Raw genomic sequence first — 19254 nt, 5'->3', positions numbered from 1 at the left:
GGGGCCAAGTGACCTACTCCTGCTCCTAACTTGCATGCTGCTTATATCAAGTTTTATGTTGTTATCTACAAGAATACGGGACACACAACTGAGACTCAAACATAAACAGCCTGGAAATTCTTGCTAAGCAACCCACTGGGGGTCTACAGCTACCTAGAATGACTCTTCAAAGCAGCAACTGCCTCAGCAAAGCCAGCGTTAAAGCAATCAGAGAGCCTGTACCATGCGGATAGGGCCTTCCAAATGTAGATCTCATCACATGGCTCCCCTAAGCAAACCCTACACATAAAAATGCTGAAGGGAACTTCAACAGGCAGTTACTCTGTGTCTTCAAGCCTATCCTGTGTCTAAGCAACTAGTCTGAATGATTGCTGATGTCCCTGATATTCAGAAACACTCAACTGTTTACGATCACAGTGAAAATGTACATTGGAAAAGCAGTTAAATCATCTCAATTAATCCAAATACAAGATGCAACTTGCCTGAAGCTCCCATCTCACTTCTCATCTACTCCTCTCCATTAAGATGAAGGGGTTCACTGTCTAGCCTGGCAGAGCTACTGTGGACAGATTACCCAGCATAGCTGCCGGCGACTTGCAGTAAATTGGCAATCTCCAACTAGATTCTGAAGGATGTAACATTTCAGCATAATTGGGAAGTTACCCCTCAGGGAAGTTTGAAATGTCCTCAAGAAAGCCCAGCACTTCTTACAGTCATGGCCATAAAGATTTCTTCATGAGCACTTTCCAAACTCAAGGAGGACAAAGGCAGGTACACGAAAACACCAACGGCAAATTCCCCTCTACCTTACAACATGACTTGGTTCTGTCAATAATATGTAAAAATCCAGCATCTCCTGACATGACAGTCATGTAGGCATACTTCAACCACATTGCCTACAGCAACTAAAGGTGACCCTGTACAAGTAAGGGCAATCGGGAAGGAGTATAAATAATTGCCCTTGACAGAGATATCCAGATCATGAGAAGCAAAATCTACTGAAACCATTCCATTTTATAAATCAGTCCAAGTGTCCAATTTTTTTTTCTAATTTTCCTCACAGAAATTTTCTTTGATCATCTGAAATTCCTAAATCTCTCCCACTGCTGTACCAGTAGATAAAAGATAAAAGCGAGAGCCTCCATTTAGAGTCATCTAATTTTCGACTGGCTAAGAATTCGCTTCAGTAAAGCCCAACAGTTCATGTAGAAGTGGCTGTAGATTGTATTCCTGCCCCAGGCTTGTTGCAGCTTGACCCGTATCCAAAATCCAGCTATATCTTAAGAGTTAAGATTTTGCCTAAACAAACTGAATATCAGGCAGCGGGTATTATGGGCAACCATTCTGCAGCCATTTTGGTACTTTCACTGGGTGTATTTCTGTTTTTGTACACGTTGTAATGAAACAACATGCGGTGTGTATTATTTAAAGAATGATCATACTTTGAATTGTGCCAAACACCTTCAATAACAAAACTATGTAAAATGCCAACAGAAATATGAACTTCTTTAGTTGCAAGTAAAGAGCCGTTAGGACTTCATAATTTACAGCATCCACATTTACAGTTTCAAAAGGTGAATTCAGTGGTTTTTAGAAAATATGTTCTTCAGTTATCCAATGATTTAAAAAAATACCTGTTAGAACCTTAGCATAGAGTGCAGTTACCGAAACAAATCAAACAGATGCACGGGATGCATTCCATTTAGGATGTGCATCATCGTAACTGTCAACAGTTCATTGTTCTGCCCCATGCTGCGCTGAAATTTGTCATTTAAACCAGTTAAATATTTAATTTTAAGCATTACTTTTTGAAGTCAACATCACGTTTCTCCAGCAACTCTCCATTTTTGAGACACCAACTTAAACATTTTGGATAAGCTCTAGATATCTAGAGCAATGCTACAATGAAACATTCCCCCACAGTCACTAGGTTTGCATATATAAATACACTGAGCAGTCAAAACTCAATCACAGATGTTGCTACGGTGATGGAAATAAAATTTAACATGATTCCAACAGTATTACACACACTTTTCGCAAATAAATAATCAAATACTTTGCAGGAGAGAAGATTGATTAAAAGATAGTTAGTCAATGTTATTTTATGGACTGAGTCGCATTTTTTTCTTTACACAATAAAACACAAACTCATACTTGTAGGAACATTGCTCAATAATTGACCTGTTTCGGTATAATGATAAGGCATGGCATCTTAATTTTACATTCATTAATACATTCCATTTACAACATCTACCGAGACTGCCTTACATGTTGTTTTAACTTTTTAAAGGCAAATTAAGAATAGGTTTGGCAGAGAGGAAAAAACATAAGCAAAGTAATATTGTGGTGATCAAGGCTGAATGTTAGTCATGGGAAGAAATGAGCTTTGTCCAGCCCAGAAAACCCCTGGAAGAGAACCTCTCTGGAACAAAGCTTCAGACTTTCATGTCCTCACCAAAACTTATGACATTAAACTTTAACATTTCTCTGCCCAAATAAGATTGATAGCCACTCCATCAATCACTTCGATAGACCTCGTTAACATAGCTAATTCTTACATTCAACTTAAAATAATTTTAAAACATTATCCTTCTTCACAGTACATTTTGACGATTGGTGTTATTGCTGACTGCAGCATAAAAGCATTACACCAGACAAAATATATTCTTTGACTACATAACCCAAATCTTTTTACTTCAATCCCACAAACTTTAACACTAAAAATGAGAAAAATGGATACATACATCCACTATCAGGAAGTCCAGCCAGCACCACGCATTTGTGAAGTACTTTTGAAATCCATAGGCCACCCATTTTAACAACATCTCAAGGATGAAGATATACGTGAAGATCTTGTCAGCATACTCAAGGATGGTACGGATCGTCTTTCTTTGTTCAATGTAAATATCTTCAAAAGCCTAAAAACACAATTTTTAAACTATATGTGGTTTGTCTTTTAAAAACAATTCATTTTGAAAACACCTACTTGCACGAAAAGTGCAAATTCACAGATTGTGTTTCCTTGCTTCACAAGTTCACAATTGTTGTTATTATAGCCAACTGCAAGAGCCTGCAGGCAAAGGTAATCAGAGCTCACTGCAGTCTAATCTTCTTACAAGCCTATCTAGCAGGTATCACTCTTGCTGCTGCCCCATCTAGCCCAGGGAGATGACAGCAACACCCAATAATTGCCACACCACAGGTTAGATAACATTGTGCAGAATAGTGACTTAGTCTGGAACCCATTCAATTGATGTTAGTTATTTGCTAGTCATTTTCATATGAATGTGTATTTTCCAGCCAAGTCACTAACAAGGTCTTTATAATTATATATTCAAGGGAGAAAATTAATTTTACCCCTGCCTCTTTAGTAAATATGATCATGCCATATAACAAATCAAACGCCAAAATCTGTCTATTAAAATACTTACTGGTAGGTTCTCACAGCTGAGAGATTTCACTCATCAGGGAAGTCCAAACAGATGGAGTCTTATTTGGGATAAAGACGAAAAGTGACCCAATGGAAGTCATCAGAATTGTGAAAAGGGCTGTCATTAAAAAAAATTTACACCTATCGGTAGGCAAGGACAGGACTAGGGGAAATAAACAAGCTTATCCATATCCAATAGGGAACTCTTTAATCGAGTGAGCATTCACTGGCTCATTTCAAAAATTGTTACCATAGCTGGCATCAATAAGGTGAATACACACAGCCCTTTTCATGGGGAAAGAGAATCAAAAACTAGAGGGCATAGGTTCAAGGTGAAAGGGGAGAGATTTAACAGAAACCTGAGGGGAACATTTTTCCACACAACAAGTGGAGTACATATGGAATGAACTGCCAGAGGAAACGATTGAGACAGGTACAAAAAACAACATTTAAAAGACATTTGGACGGGTTAATGGAAAGGAAAGGCTTCGTGTTTTTTAAGGGGGGGGGGTGTCAACGGAGACAAATGGACCTAGCTTTCATGGGAAGGCATAGTGAGTTGAGTTAAGGGGCCTGTTTCCATTTTCTATGACTCCCATTGTGGACAAGTCACATTTATACCTTAGGCACAACGTAATTAAGGATCTGAAACCACGTACTACAAAAACAAACAAATTAAATTTGCATTGAAGAGAAAATCAAGTTAGAACTTGTGATTAAAAAGTCATTCCATTCTACAGTGATTGGGAATTGACACCAGCCACGGTCGCAGCATGCCATACAGATTTAGAACATCCTGGGCAAGTTCTCACTTTGCATTGATTTAGCTGACCTCAACCAAAGAGCTTGTAGTATTTTCTGAGGGTGGTGAAAGGCTCAGTTATAATTGTATCCTGAGATGAACAACCCATAAACTTTGGAGGCTGTCGTGAATTATAAGGTATTGAAGGACATGGAAGCTGTACTATAGAAGGAACTAGCACCTATAGAAAGGGAGAAGAAAAATACTGGAAAAACAGTAGTTTTGGAACAACAGCTTGTGACTGTAAAGTACTGCAGCTCCAAGGAGAAATAATGCTGCGTGCACTCAGAGTGTCTTCATTTTACCAGAACTCACCAGTGCTCCACTACTGAGCAGAATCATGAACACGATGAAGGTTTCAAACCAGTTGTGCTCCACTATCAAAAAGCAGGTCTTTCGCAGTGTCCACCATGGTTTGCCCCAGCCTTCTTCGATGCTAACCTGACAACATTTAAACCGTTCCACACAACCTACAGAGAATAAAAAAACATGGCTTTAAGAGCACTGGGTTAAATTATTTAACAGTTCATTGACTGACAACCACATACAAGGTGGCAATTTTGTTCAAGGACTTGCTGCAGCTTCCGGATCGACTCCGTGAGACAACTACTGCTCCACCTGACAAAAATAAGTTGCTTTGCTCAAAACACCACCTTCCTTTTGAGTGTATTGAATCACAGATACCAGCTTCTTCACTAGATTCTTCTTGAAAACAGCTTTGTGCAATTAGATTCACCGATCTTGCCTGATCCACAAGCCAATTAGCCTTTGAGCAAAAATTATGCCTGTTATTATACCCCAGTTGCTTTCCTCCACCATTTTTTCCCATGCATTGTCCAAAGTCAACATTTCAGTCAACTTGCCTCAAAGACTTCTCTCATTTTACCTTGCTTTAAAAATTAAATTCCTGATATGATGAAGGAATTTGTTGGATTGCATTTCTCTGTACCAGTCTGTAAGAAGTGCAAGTCTGCAAGGAGAGGTTGGACAGACTGGGTTTATTGTCGATGCGATGTCAGAGGCTGAGGGCTGACATTAAATGGTTTGTAAAATTATGAGGGGCGTAGATAGGATCAATAGTTACAGTCTTTTTCCCCAAGGCAGTGGGAACTGGGGGGGGGGGGGCATAGGTTTAAAGTGAGAGGCAAGATAAATAAAGGAAACATAAACACGAAAAAGTCTTCAGATGCTGGAAATCCAAAGCAACACACAGAAAATGCTGGAGGAACTCAGCAGGTCAGGCTGCATCTATGGAAAAGAATAAATAGTCGGGCTGAGATCCCTCTTCAGCACTGAGAAGGAAGGGGAAAGACGCCAGAATAAAAGGAGGGGAAGGAGGCTAGCTGGAAGGTGATAGGTGAAGCCAGGTGGGTGGGAAAGTTCATGGCTGGAGAAGAAAGAATCTGATAGGAGAGGAGAGTGGATCATAGGAAAAAGGGAAGTGGGTGGGGAGGAGACCCGGGGGAAGTAATAGGCAGGTGAGAAGAAATAAAAGGTCAGAGTGGGGAATAGAGGAAAGGGGGGCAATTTGTTTACCAGAAGGAGAAATCGATATTCATGCCATCAGGTTCGAGGCGACCCAGACAGAATATAAGGTGTTGTTCTCCTCCACGTAAATAAAGGAGATCGGAGGGTGATTATTTTTTCATACAGAGCATGGTTCATTCTCAAATGAACTGCCAGAGGAAATGATAGATGCAGATACTATAAACATTTAAAAAGGCATTTCGTCAAGTATTTTGATTGGAAAGGTACAGAGGGATATAGGCCTAACCCAGGCAAATGGGATTAGTGTAAATAGGTACCATGGTCAGCAGGGATAAAGTGAGCAGAAAGGCCTACGTGTGTGCTAACCTTACTATGATTACAATAATATCCTTCTGTAGATTTGGAGGCAGAGCATACCAAGCACTTACGTGGAGATGCTAGCCTGTGATGCTGCTGCAAGTTTTTCACTGCACTTGCACATACATGTACTTGTGCATATGACAATAAACTCTTCGGAATAAATGCACCACTTTTGTTCTATACTACTGTAATTCAATCCTTATTTTAATTATTTAATTCTAATCCTATCTAGATTAGCAAGGATCAGACCATGCTCTTTTCTCACTCTGCCATCAGATAGAAGGTACAAGAGCCTCAGGACTCACACCACCAGATTCAGGAACAGTTCCTCACAACCCATTGGCACGACGGATATTAACACCTTGTCCTGTGCTTTTGGATTTTGATTAACTGGACCTGTCCAGTGACTGCTGTGAAAGGGCAGCTGACAACAAGGGAAAGACCTCGTGACGACATGAAAAGACAGCTGACAGGAAGGAAGAGACCCCAGTGGGGCTGCCATGGGCTAGCTGCACACGGAGGCAGTCCTCAACACTGTTTCAGTATGTTGGAGACACCCATTAACAGCTATGAAAAGGCAACAGAGGAAGACAAGCACGAGCAGGAGCACAAGATGGCTCAATAACTGATTATGTGGCTGCAGACCCAGGAGTGGAATCTACCATGAATAAAGAGAGCACTACACAAGAGACACCAAAACACCAGCAGCAGTAGTGGGACACAAGCATTGGGTGTGCATCTGTGGGTGGGAGAAAGTTACATCAGAAAAGGGGCTGAAGATCCATCAAAGGAGGAAAGGGTGCTTGAGGGAGCAGGGTCCGGGGCCTCACATTGACCAGTGCTTCTCGTGAAGTCAATCAGCTAAGGCAAGTGAAGCGCAGCGACCAAACACAAACCAAAGTTCGCAGAGCATCAGCACCCGTCACTGAGGAGGTTAGCAAAGAAAGCCTAGATGGGGCACCCACTTACCAGTGGAAACAACTTTCCTGCCCCTATCATATCTATCCATGTCATAATTTATATGATTTTGTTTTTAATAATATCCCTTCCCATTCTTCTGAATTCCAGTGAGTATAGTGCCAGGCCCTTCAATCTCTCCTCATAAGTTAATCAGTTCACCTCCCAGATCAACTTGGTGAACCTCCTCCGCAAAGCCTCCAAAGCGAGTACATCCTTCCTCAAGTAAGGAGACTAGAACTGCACACAGTACTCCAGGTGCAGCCTCACCAGTACCCTGTACAGTTGCAGCATAACCTCACAGCTCTTAAATTCAATCCTTCTTGCAACGAAGACCAACATTCCATCTGCCTTCTTGGTAACCTGCTGCACCTGCAAACCAACCTTTTACAATTCATGCACAAGCACACACAACAGTATGCTGCAATCCTTGACCAGTTAATAATCTGATGTAATATTTTTCCTTCTAAAGTGGAGAATCTCACATTTCCCAATGTTGTATTCCATCTGCCAGACCCTTGCCCACCCACTTAAACCATTTGTATCTCTCTGCAGACTCTCCACATCCTCTGCACAATTTGTTTTCTCCACTCAATTTAGTGTTAGCAGGAAACAGATATGCTGCAGTCTCGAAATCTGCAGATGCTGGAAATTCAAGCAACACACACAAAATGCTGGTGGAACGTAGCAGGCCAAGCAGCATCTATAGGAAGAAGTACAGTCGATGTTCCGGGCCGAGACCCTTCGTCAGTCTGCTGCAGTTTTTTTCCCCTCTTCTACACTATTAATGCAGATTGTGTACAGTTCCAGTCCCAACACCAACTCCTGTGCACACTGTTCACCACTGACTGCCAAACAGGGAAACATCTATTTATCCCAACTCTCTGCTTTCTATTGGCTAACCAATCTTCTATCCATGTTAATACATTATCCCCAACCCCATGTATCCTTATGAGTAAGACTTTTATGTGGTACCTTTTCAAATGCCTTCTGGAAATTCAAGTACATCCACCTGTTCCCCTCTATCCATTGCCTTCTTTATATTCTTAAAGAACTCCAATATGCTTGCCAAACAGGACCTACCCTTTATGAATCCATGCTGTGTTAGCCTGATGGAACTACTTCTATCCAGATTCTCACTATTTCTTCCTTAATGATAGCATCAAGCATGTTTCCCACTAACTGGCCTATAGTTACCACTTTTTGCCTACATCCGTTTTTAAACAATGGCATGACATTTGCTGTCTTCCAGACTGCTGGGACCCGTCGAGCGCCCAAAGGATTTTGGGAAATTATCTGCAATAACTTCCCCCAGTTCTTTCAGTACTCTGCGATGTATCCTATTGGGACCAGGGACTTGTCCACCTTTTAGGCCCACTAGTTTGCTCACTGCTACCTCTTTAGTGACAGCGATTGCATTGAGGTCCTCACCTCCCATCACATCCATAACATCTCCCTTTGGCATCGCAGACACGTTCTCCACCATGAAGACCGACACAAAGTAGTCCCTCAAGGCCTGAGCCATTTCCACATTACCCAATATTAATTTCCCCTTCTCATTCTCCAAGGGACCTACGTTCACTTTAGCCACTGTTTTCCACTTTATATTATTCTAAAAACTTTAACTATCTGTTTTTATATCTTTTGCTAGCTTACTTTCATAACCTCATTGCTTGCTTTGTGTATTTTTGTTGCTCTTTCAAGTTATTCCAATCTTGCAGTTTCCCATCACTCTTGGTGATTTCAGTTTGATACCATCTGCCATTTTCATAGTTGTCCAAGGCTGGCTCTCCCCACCCTTACTGTCCTTCCTTCTAACTGGAATATACTTCTGATGAGTACTGTGAAAAGCTGTAACTGGCTGCATCGCCATCTGGTGTCAGGTGGGGCACTGCACAGGATCGAAGTAAGCCACAGGGAGTTGTAAACTCAGCCAGCTCCATCATGGGCTCTTGCCTTCGCAGTATCCAGGGCACTTTCAAGGGGCGATGCCTCAAAAACGTGACATCCATCTTTACAGACCCCCATCACACAGGACACGCCCTCTTCTCATTGCTACCATCAGGTAGGAGGTACAGGAGCCTGAAGGCACACACTCAGCGATTCAGGAACAGCTTCCTCCCTTCTGCCATCCGATTTCTGAATGGACATTCAACCCATGAACACTACCTCACTAACTTTTTTTCCTATCTTTTTGCACTATTTATTTTATGTGTGTGTGCGTGTATAGACACACACACACACACACACACACACACACACACAGTGCCATGCAAATGTTTGGGAACCCCTGGTCAAAATTTCTGCTACTGTGAATAGCTAAGCGAGTAAAAGATGACCTGATTTCCAAAAGGCATAAAGTTAAAGATGACACATTTCTTTAATATTTTAAGCAAGAAAACTTTTTATTCCATCTTTCACAGTTTCAAAATAACAAAAAAGGAAAAGGTCCCGAAGCAAAAGTTTGGGCACCCTGCATGGTCTGTACTTCGTAACACCCACTTTGGCAAGTATCACAGCTTTTAAACGCTTTTTGTAGCCAGCTAAGAGTCTTTCAATTCTTGTTTAGGGGATTTACGCCCACTCTTCCTTGCAAAAGGCTTCTAGTTCTGTGCGATTCTTGGGCCGTCTTGCATGCACTGCTCTTTTGAGGTCTATCCATAGATTCTCGATGATGTTTAGGTCAGGGGACTGTGAGGGCCATGGCAAAACCTTCAGCTGCGCCTCTTGAGGTAGTCCATCGTGGATTTTGAGGTGTACTTAGGTTCATTATCCTGTTGTAGAAGCCATCCTATTCAGAAGTTTGCAAAGGAACATCTAAACAAGCCTGATGCATTTTGGAAACAAGTCCTGTGGACTGATGAACTTAAAATAGAACTTTTTGGCTGCAATGAGCAAAGGTATGTTTGGAGAAAAAAGGGTGCAGAATTTCATGAAAAGAACACCTCTCCAACTGTTAAGCACGGGGGTGAATCGATCATGCTTTGGGGTTGTGTTGCAGCCAGTGGCACGGGGAACATTTACTGGTAGAGGGAAGAATGAATTCAATTAAATACCAGCAAATTCTGGAAGCAAACAGCACACCGTCTGTAAAAAAGCCGAAGATGAAAAGAGGATGGCTTCTACAACAGGATAATGAACCTGAACACACCTCAAAATCCACAATGGATTACCTCAAGAGGTGCAAGCTGAAGGTTTTGCCATGGCCCTCACAGTCCCCTGACCTAAACATCATCGAGAATCTGTGGATAGACCTCAAAAGAGCAGTGCATGCAAGATGGCCCAAGATTCACACAGAACTAGAAGCCTTTTGCAAGGAAGAATGGGCGAAAATCCCCCAGACAAGAATCGAAAGACTCTTAGCTGGCTACAAAAAGTGTTTACAAGCTGTGATACTTGCCAAAGGGGGTGTTACTAAGTACTGCCATGCAGGGTGCCCAAACTTTTGCTCCCAGCCCTTTTCCTTTTTTGTTTAATTTCATTTTTAAAATCTTTTTTATTAATTATTATTATTAAAGATCAACAAAAATACATTAAAATAATCAAGTCAATATGTCAATATGCACAATAAAGAATTAAATTAGCAAATAACTGATTAACAAAGCTAATAATATATCAATAATAAGAAAAAATAGTGTGAAGATCTTTTTTGAAAGAAAAAAGAGAAAAACCTTTTGTTATTTTGAAACTGTAAAAGATGGAAATAAAAAAAAGTTTTCTTGCTTAAAATATTAAAGACATGTGTCATCTTTAACTTTATGCCTTTTAGAAATCAGTTCATCTTTTACTCGCTTAGCTATTCACAGTAACAGAATTTTTGATGGGGGTGCCCAAACTTTTGCATGGAACTGTGTATATATTGTAATTTATAGCTTTTAGTATTATGTATTGTACTGCTGTGCATAACAACAAATTTCATAACATATGCCAATGATATGAAACCTCATTCTGATTCACTAAATGTGTTACCCACAACATTCTCAGCGCCACAGATGCTCCAGAACGAATCCATGCACAGCTCCAGGGCTAACATGCGGTCTGTCAGGACGCATTTCCAGCACACATAGTCATTAGGTTCTCTGGCAGCCTCCGAGTTCCCACATTGTACATGAGAAGCATGACATGGATCTGAGCTCACCTGCCATGGCTAAAAGGCTTTGAGGGGAGGGGAAAAAAGAACCTACTTTCATCTTACTTTACTGTTGTTTGTGATTTTAAAAACACATGCCTTCAGATTCAAGGCCAGCTTCTTTCACATTGTTACAAAACTATTGAACAGTACTCTTGTATGTTAAAATGGACTCTTGACGTCACAATCTACCTCATCTTGCACATGCACCTTATTGTCTGCCCGCACTTTCTCTGTAACTGTAATCCTTCAATCTGAACTCTGTTATTGCACAAACTCAATGCAATGCTGTAATGAAAAGATATGCCTGCATAGTATACAAAATAAAGTTTATCACTGTATCTCAGTACATGTGACAATAATAAACTAATTTACCAAGTTATACACTCAGACGTACCATCAGTGAAGCAGGCTTCAGGGTCCAAGTATTCTTCAGGTTGCTCCACTGGTGGACCCTCTTCTCCCTCAGGCTTTATATCGATTGTGCTTCCTTCCGATGAGCTGGTGTCATCCAGTTTCTGCAAGTTCAAGAAACAAGTACATGAATGGCAGCTTCACAGGAACATGTCCTGCTGAAGGCATGGATCCCGGCAGGTCAAGTGAAGACACAGATACTGACGGTCAGCCATTTTGTATTGAGCATCAATTATCCCAGAAGAGGAATTGCTGACAAAACAGACCAAAGGTAGCAGGTTTAATTCCTGGAATAGTTTATTCTGAAAAGCCCAACATCAGATGGGTACTTAGGGCAACAATATTCAAAATACAAAGGTAAACTCTGAACAACGCAATTATTGTGCCTTGGCCTCTGATACAATATTATCATTTCTGTGTGATAAGTTACAGTCAGATGAAATTTTTTGACTTTCAAATTTTTTGAATTTTTTTGTGAGGATAATACATGATTTTGAGTGGGTTGGAAATTCTACGCATAAAGATGCAGTCGTGTGGGACAGAATCAATTTCTTTCCCCTCATCATCGCCATATAGTTGCAGTCTTAAGCGTGAACCCAGTAATGCATTTGAATCGTGCAGGACGAGGAACAATTTCAACTCCCTTGGCAACATGGTAAAAATGGAAATAAATCAGACAGAAAAAAATTTAAGGCTTACATATTCATGCATCGATGATAAATAATATGTAAGTAACAAAGGAACATCAATGCAAACATGGATGCACCCTGAACAAAAACCTATGGACTATTTAGTTATCACTGCCTATACTGCTGAAGGTAAATTTTCATGCACTATCCTGTCCAGAGTAATATAATCCATGATAAAATCCAGCAGTTCATTTGTTGTGCTATCTTTTGGGTTAAAAGTCTTGCTCCAAGAAATATTACAATTTAATTGAGTCACTGATTTTTAACCTCACACAGACAAGTAGTAATAAGAGATTGACTGATATCCACTGCTCCCAAAAATAAATAAATAAATAATTTTGGGCCTCATCTAAACGCTGCAGAAACTGAGTGTCCCAAACTGTTGGTGGTTATCTTAAGATTGCTCCTAACAAAGGGAAAGCTCACCCCCACCTCCCGATATTTTGCCACTGGTATGGGACAGAGAATCAAAACACGAAATGGATGTGTAACTGAATCAGGTCCTTGGGTACTTGATATCTAAAGTTTCACAGGTTGAGGGGTACTATCTGCGGAGGGGGAGGTGGTTAATGAGTGAAGGGGGGAGTTCGTTTTCAGATTGGCTGACACTAAGTGCAGAGGGAGAAAAAGGCACAAGCACTCATCATCGACATCTTTAAGAGACGGCGCGTTAAGAAGGCGTCATCCGTCACTAAGGGCCTTCACCATCCGGGATATGACCTCTTCTCATGACTACCATCAGGGAAGTGCTACAGGAGCCTGAAGGCACACACGCAGCAATGCAGAAATAGCTTCTTCCCTTCTGCCATCAGAGTTCTGAATGGTCCATGACCATATCCTTGTTATTCCTTTTATTTGTCACAATTTTTGTAACGTTACACATCTTTGCACTGTACTGCTGTCGCAAAGCAACAAATTTCACATCAAATGATAATAAATCAGATTCTAAGGACAATATAATCTATATTGATGCCTTTGATGAAAAGACAGACAGATGGAAAGACACGTGCAAGGTTTCAACTGATAATCTGAGAGGGGAAGTGAGCTGCGAGAGAGCACAACATGACTGGGACAATGTGAGCCCATTTACTTCAGTAGGAAGAAACATAGTGCCCTTGAAATTCAGCGGCACAAATAAAAATGTTCCAGAGCTAAGCATGTGAAGTCCTTTTCAGGAGAGGAACATGATTCATCATTTCCAGATCAAATCACACCACTTGAAATTTGACTGGACAATTTTGACTACAAATAAGCTTGCACCGATGACTAGATCTCTGCACCAGGCTCTGCTCAGAGACATTGATTATTATTTGATGGACACTGATGAGGAAATTAGGTCACTTTGTTCTGAGGCATGCTAGTCCTCAGAACAACCAAGTTTCAACAATACTGGTGATACAGCAGCCTTTGCGGTTCACACCGACACCAATTCTCTGTACTTGAGTAACCAAGCAGCATCCTTGCATGGAGCGCCACTTCCTTCCTTAAGCTCATGACTCGTGTAAATCTCACCCAACCCCAATCTTTTTACAAAACCCAACGCAAGCACTGACCCTCCAGTCCCCAGATTCTGAACCTCTCAAGTATCCCCAACAACCTCCAATTAACCCCATGCACCCAACTCCACTCTTTAATTGCTTTGCAAATACATTAAGTTATTAAAAAATATGTTTACTGCTTTGTCTGAAATTGCTACTTAGCAGGAGAAAGAACATAGACCACTCCAGCACAGGACACACCCTTCGGGCCACGATGTTGGGCCAACTTTTTAGCCTACTCTAAGATCAATCTAACTCTTCCCTTATACATAGCCCTCTATTTTTCTATCACCCATGTGTTTATCTAAGAGTTTCTTAAGTGCCCTTAATGTATCTGCCTCAACCACCACCCCTGACAGGGCACTCCATGCACCCACCACTCTGTGTAAAAAAAAAAAAAAAGAAAAAGAAACTTGCCCTTGACATCTTCCTTATACTCTCCCTCCAAACACCTTAGAATTAAGCACCCTTATATTAGCCATTTCCATTATAGGAAAAAAAAAGCCTCTGGCTCTCCACTCTATGCTTCTCATAGTTTTATACATCTCCATCAAATCACCTCTCATCCTTCTTCACCCCAAAGAGAAAAGCCCTAGATCACTCAACCTTTCATCATAAGACATGCTCTCTAATCCAGGCAGCATCCTGGTAAATCTCCTCTGCACCTTCTGGGGAGATTTAACCCATTTCTAATGAATGGATTTAAACAGTCTGCTGTAATATTAGAGAAGGGAAATTCAGAGCATCTTCTTTCAGGTAACAGATACTCAACATAAACTTTCAACACTAGGGCAAGCAAAGACTTATGGACACATGCTATGTCCAAATGGCGTAAAACTAATTTGCCCAGAACGCATTTTACAATATCAAATTCACATTGTGGGGTATTTTGCCAAATTCATTAGCATCTCATGGTTTAACAGCAAAGATTACCAATAGTTGAGAATCACAAGTCACCTCTCCTACCTCTTTGCTTCCACCAACTTCAGATTCACTGCTGAAGTCTTCAGTATTCAGGTTTTCAAAATCTGATTCACCAACAGCTATTGGAACTCTGACCGTAAGATTTGGGTTGTGAATGAAGGAATTGTGGTCATCATCAATTATATATTTTTCCACACTGCTCCCAATGCCACTCGTGGTCCCATTGCCATTCTTTTGGTAGTCCATTTCTCGGTTTATGTCAGCACCGGTATGGTTGCCTATGTAGTTCACCTTTTTGTCTATGAGCTCATCCAGTGGCTTTGCTTCATCTGCGTCTTTGCTCTTGAAATGTTTTTGAACAAACTCGTGCCCATACACTTTCATAAAGGCAATTCCCTTTTTGATCCTGATCACAGACAACTGAAGGTTGTTGATCTCCCCGTCATCATCAGTTGCTGCCAGATTATCAGCGCTGAAAGAACTCAGTAGCAAGGCCAAGAACAAGTTCAGCACCTATAGTGTAACAAATATTTATCAGCATACATTAGACACGATGCCGGGAGGATTTTTCCAAAACATACCAGCAAGAAAATTGTTCCAATTTTTTTTGAGTACAATTACCAGAGTTTAGTGCATGAACTACATCACTGAAGTATTCTCAAACAAGTAGTTGTTTTAAAATTAAGCCAATACAGTTAAGTGTTTGTTAGTGCAATGTTAAAATGAAATGTGTATGTTTGTCGGGAAAAGCTATAAAACAAAAAAGTCAAATGCTGCATAGTCTCATCCCCTGTGGGTTTAATTCCCTGCATTGTTTCCCCCCAAGGAACATCACATTCATTCTCACATTTACGGCTGCAATTATTTTCCCTCCAATAGATTAACTTTACCATTAGAATTAAGGACAGATTTATGCAGGAAATAAAGGTGTGCAAAAGGACATTGAAAAATACATTTTGTTTAGTCAGTTTCAAAAATTGAAATTTTGAATAAATTCTTAATTTTTCCTCCCCAGCTCAGTTTGAAAAACACCAAGCAATTCATTTTAAAATTACAGGGAAGGAATACAGTTGAACAGGGAAATCTAAGTGCCATGCTCCTCCACGGGGTCTCTTGTTTTGCCACCTTCTCCAGTATAATGTTGTGAACTGATGAGGTGGGGAACTTGGAAATATTCCTACTGTAATTTAGCTTGAATATCTAAATTTGCTGCATAGTGCAAATGACTTTTCATTCACAATAATTATTGCTTAACTAACTCTCTGAGTCACATTATTTTACATTTTGCAGATTCCCAAAACAGCTCAAAATAGAATGAACTTTAAAATGAAAAAAAGCTTAAAATTTTTGTTTGCTACCTCAACCCTCATCTTTAATTTCTTACTCTAAAATGTTTAAAATGAGAATTAATGATTGGGTGTGCAATTTGGTTCTTACCGGTCACATCACTGTTACTTATCACTGCAAACAATGTCCTCAAAGGAGGACAAGAGACCGCAGATGCTGCAATTTGGAAACAACACAACTGACGCTGAAGGAAATCAGCAGGTCAGGGGTTCTGCCTGACCCACGGAGTTCCTCCAGCATTTTGTGTGTTGCTCATTAAAAGGAGTAGACCACTTTCCAGAGATTGTTAGATCTTTGTGGATAGCTTCTTTCAAGATCATTCCTTTACCATTGATCCAAAGAAAAATCTCAACCAATTTTGTTTTATTGGAGTCTTTGGCATAGCCAAACACTGTACAGAGGCTGCTGCTTGGAATTATATGAGACACTTTTGAAGCTTCTACCCAAGACGTTGTATGTTATTTAATCTGAGCAAGTTTCACAAAGATGTTTGTTGCTTACCACGAGATTACCAATAACCATGACCATCATGAACACAATGAGACACATCGTCTGGCCTGCCACTTCCATGCAGTCCCACATCGTCTCAATCCATTCCCCACACAGCACACGAAAAACAATCAAGAAAGAGTGGAAGAAGTCATTCATGTGCCATCGGGGCAGAATGCAATCTTCATTGATCTTACAGACGCAGTCCTTGTAACTTTTACCGAACAACTGCATGCCCACAACGGCAAAGATGAAGACGATGATCGCCAAAACCAATGTCAAGTTCCCCAAGGCACCCACAGAGTTGCCTATGATCTTGATCAACATATTTAGCGTTGGCCAGGATTTTGCCAGTTTGAAAACTCGCAACTGTAAGACAAGTAGAAAAACTGATCAAGAAAAGCGATGGCAATTTCAGTCGTAAATCAACAGAGGGAAGAACAACAAACAGCTGTAGGAATCTCCATCTACCAGCTTTCATGCCCTCAGGATAACCGAAGTGTTTCACAGTCGATGCATTGCTTTTGAAGTAACCATTATTTTTAAAGGCAGACATAGCAAATGACACAAATAGGTTTCCTTGTACCATCTGATCTCAATTATAAATCACATTGGTTTGTTGGCTGAACTTGTAACATCAGATTATTGAGCACTTTCAAAGTTGATTCAGAACTTCATTAGCAAACCAGTTATCTTAGGGTCACCTTGCACTCAATGTCAGCAAGACCAAGGAATTGATAGTGGACTTCAGGAAGGGGAAACTGGGAGAACACAACATTTCAGAGTATCTGCCTTGGGCCCATCACATTGATGCAATCACCAAGGTGTGCCAGCAGCTCTACTCTGTTAGGAGTTTGAAGAGATTCAGCATATCACTGAAAACTCTTGAAAATTTCTACTGATTTACAGACTTCTGTCTGATTGCATCACTGCCTGATAAGGAGGCTCCAGTGTGTGGGATTGCAAGAGGCTGCAGAGGGTTTAGCTCCATCACGAGCTCACCCCTCCCCTCAACTGAGGACACCTTCAAACAGGCAATGTCTCATGAAGGTATCATCCATCATCAAGGATCCTCATTACCTGGGACATGCCCTCGTTTCCTTACTTCCATTTGGGAGAAGTTACCGGGGCATTAACACTCACACTCAATGAAACAGCTTACAACCCTCCACCATCAAATTTCTGAATGGTCCACGAACACCATCTCATGATTCCTTTATTTTTGCACTACTTTTGTAATTTATATTAATTTTAACATCTTTGCACAGTACTGCTGCCACAAAATTACATATTCTACATAATGTCGTTGATAACAAATTTGATTCTGACCATTATCCCAAAGCAAATAGCCAAAAAATGCTTGCACACCTGAAGAGTTGCAGCTACAGTGGCAGCAATGCGCCAATTGTTTTGCATGTGGGTGCATCGATAGAAACTTCAGTCAGACCCAAGGAGCGGTGGTTGGGCAGATCTGCAAGGACAGGGTGGGGGTTTCAAGGCAAGCTCAGATCATGGGAGCAGTCATGGTTGTGTGGTGGGGGTAGGCAACAGATCAATGTATAGGACTTAACAAGGAACCAAATCCAGCAATGCCATGCTGTGTTATGGGAACCCAGTTGCCCCAAGGTGCCCAACAATGATTACCCCTGGGACAATGTAGTCTAATTCTCCCCAGCACTGCTTAAACAGATGGTGTGGTAAAAATGTTAGCTGCTACACAAATGTGGAAATCCCATCCGACATGCAGGTACACATCATTTCAGGAAATGTGCTGTTGAATTTCTAGAGTGAAGAAAAATGCTCCAGAATATCACATTATACTTTGGAAGGGGCAATAAATCAATTTTCAGTTATGAAACACTGAATAATGCATTAAGTGATCCAATTTCTTGAACTCTATATTCCAACGCATCTAAAGGGATTTGCAAAGTAATCTTTGTTATAGCATTGGGATTGAAAGAATTCAATTCAAAGGGAGGAAACCTCTCGAGTCTAATAAGGCAAGTGAAGTCAGCTTGAGGAATGCCTCATATGCATAGACGTATCTTCATGGTTCTTAGCCGATAGTTCTACCATTGAGATGTGGTATCTATTCAACCGGGTGTCCTTTTCTCCAAAAATTGTCATCATGGTATATTTTATAGATTAATTCATTTTCATTATTTATATATTAACTCTCCGTCCCTCCCTCTTGATGATGCGCCAAGAATCCAATCTATACCTGTACTGCCACCAGCACCCCATTTAGCCAGCCACCTTATAGTAGCAGTAATCAATACAATTATAGCACACCTTCAACACAGAGAAATTAAACCCGAAGTTAATTCACAAGTATAAGACAAAATATAACACCAAGTCAAACGAGAAGAAATTAAGAAGGGATGAGTGAAAGCTTTGTTGAAGTAGGGATGGGTTTTACAGAAAAGGAAGAGGTGAAGAGATGTAGAGGGGAGAGAATTCTAGTGGTTAGGGCTTGGGTACCCAATGCTACAGCACGAATGCTGAGACAAAGAGATTGGAGACAAAGGTAGAATTGGAGATTTCATAAGGGGACTGGAAATGAAAGAAATAGGAAAGGGGAAGTCATGGATTATATTCATGGATGTCCCAATTATATTATCCCTCACACCTCCTCTTAAGTCTTCATTCTTCTGTGCACACCTTTTGCACTGTTCAGCATTTTGTTT

At 40.7% G+C, this 19254-nt stretch overlaps 1 protein-coding gene across 1 annotated transcript in view; it reads right to left on the bottom strand.

Moving 5' to 3' along the window:
• LOC140191801 (sodium channel protein type 8 subunit alpha-like) overlaps nt 1-19254 on the bottom strand; it is a 248703-nt gene that overhangs the window by 39303 nt on the left and 190146 nt on the right. Inside the window, exons 15-20 of the mRNA XM_072249577.1 lie at nt 16580-16936; nt 14765-15244; nt 14516-14518; nt 11564-11684; nt 4548-4702; nt 2745-2918 (exon numbers count right to left, since the gene is read on the bottom strand). Coding sequence (XP_072105678.1) covers nt 2745-2918; nt 4548-4702; nt 11564-11684; nt 14516-14518; nt 14765-15244; nt 16580-16936 — 1290 coding nt within the window. The remainder of the gene's footprint in view (nt 1-2744; nt 2919-4547; nt 4703-11563; nt 11685-14515; nt 14519-14764; nt 15245-16579; nt 16937-19254) is intronic.

The sequence above is a fragment of the Mobula birostris genome, chromosome X, assembly GCF_030028105.1.
Source record: "Mobula birostris isolate sMobBir1 chromosome X, sMobBir1.hap1, whole genome shotgun sequence".
In the NCBI taxonomy this organism is placed as follows: Eukaryota; Metazoa; Chordata; class Chondrichthyes; order Myliobatiformes; family Myliobatidae; genus Mobula; species Mobula birostris.
The sequence above is the reverse complement of the archived record's forward strand: the minus strand, read 5'-3'. Positions and strand labels throughout refer to the sequence as shown.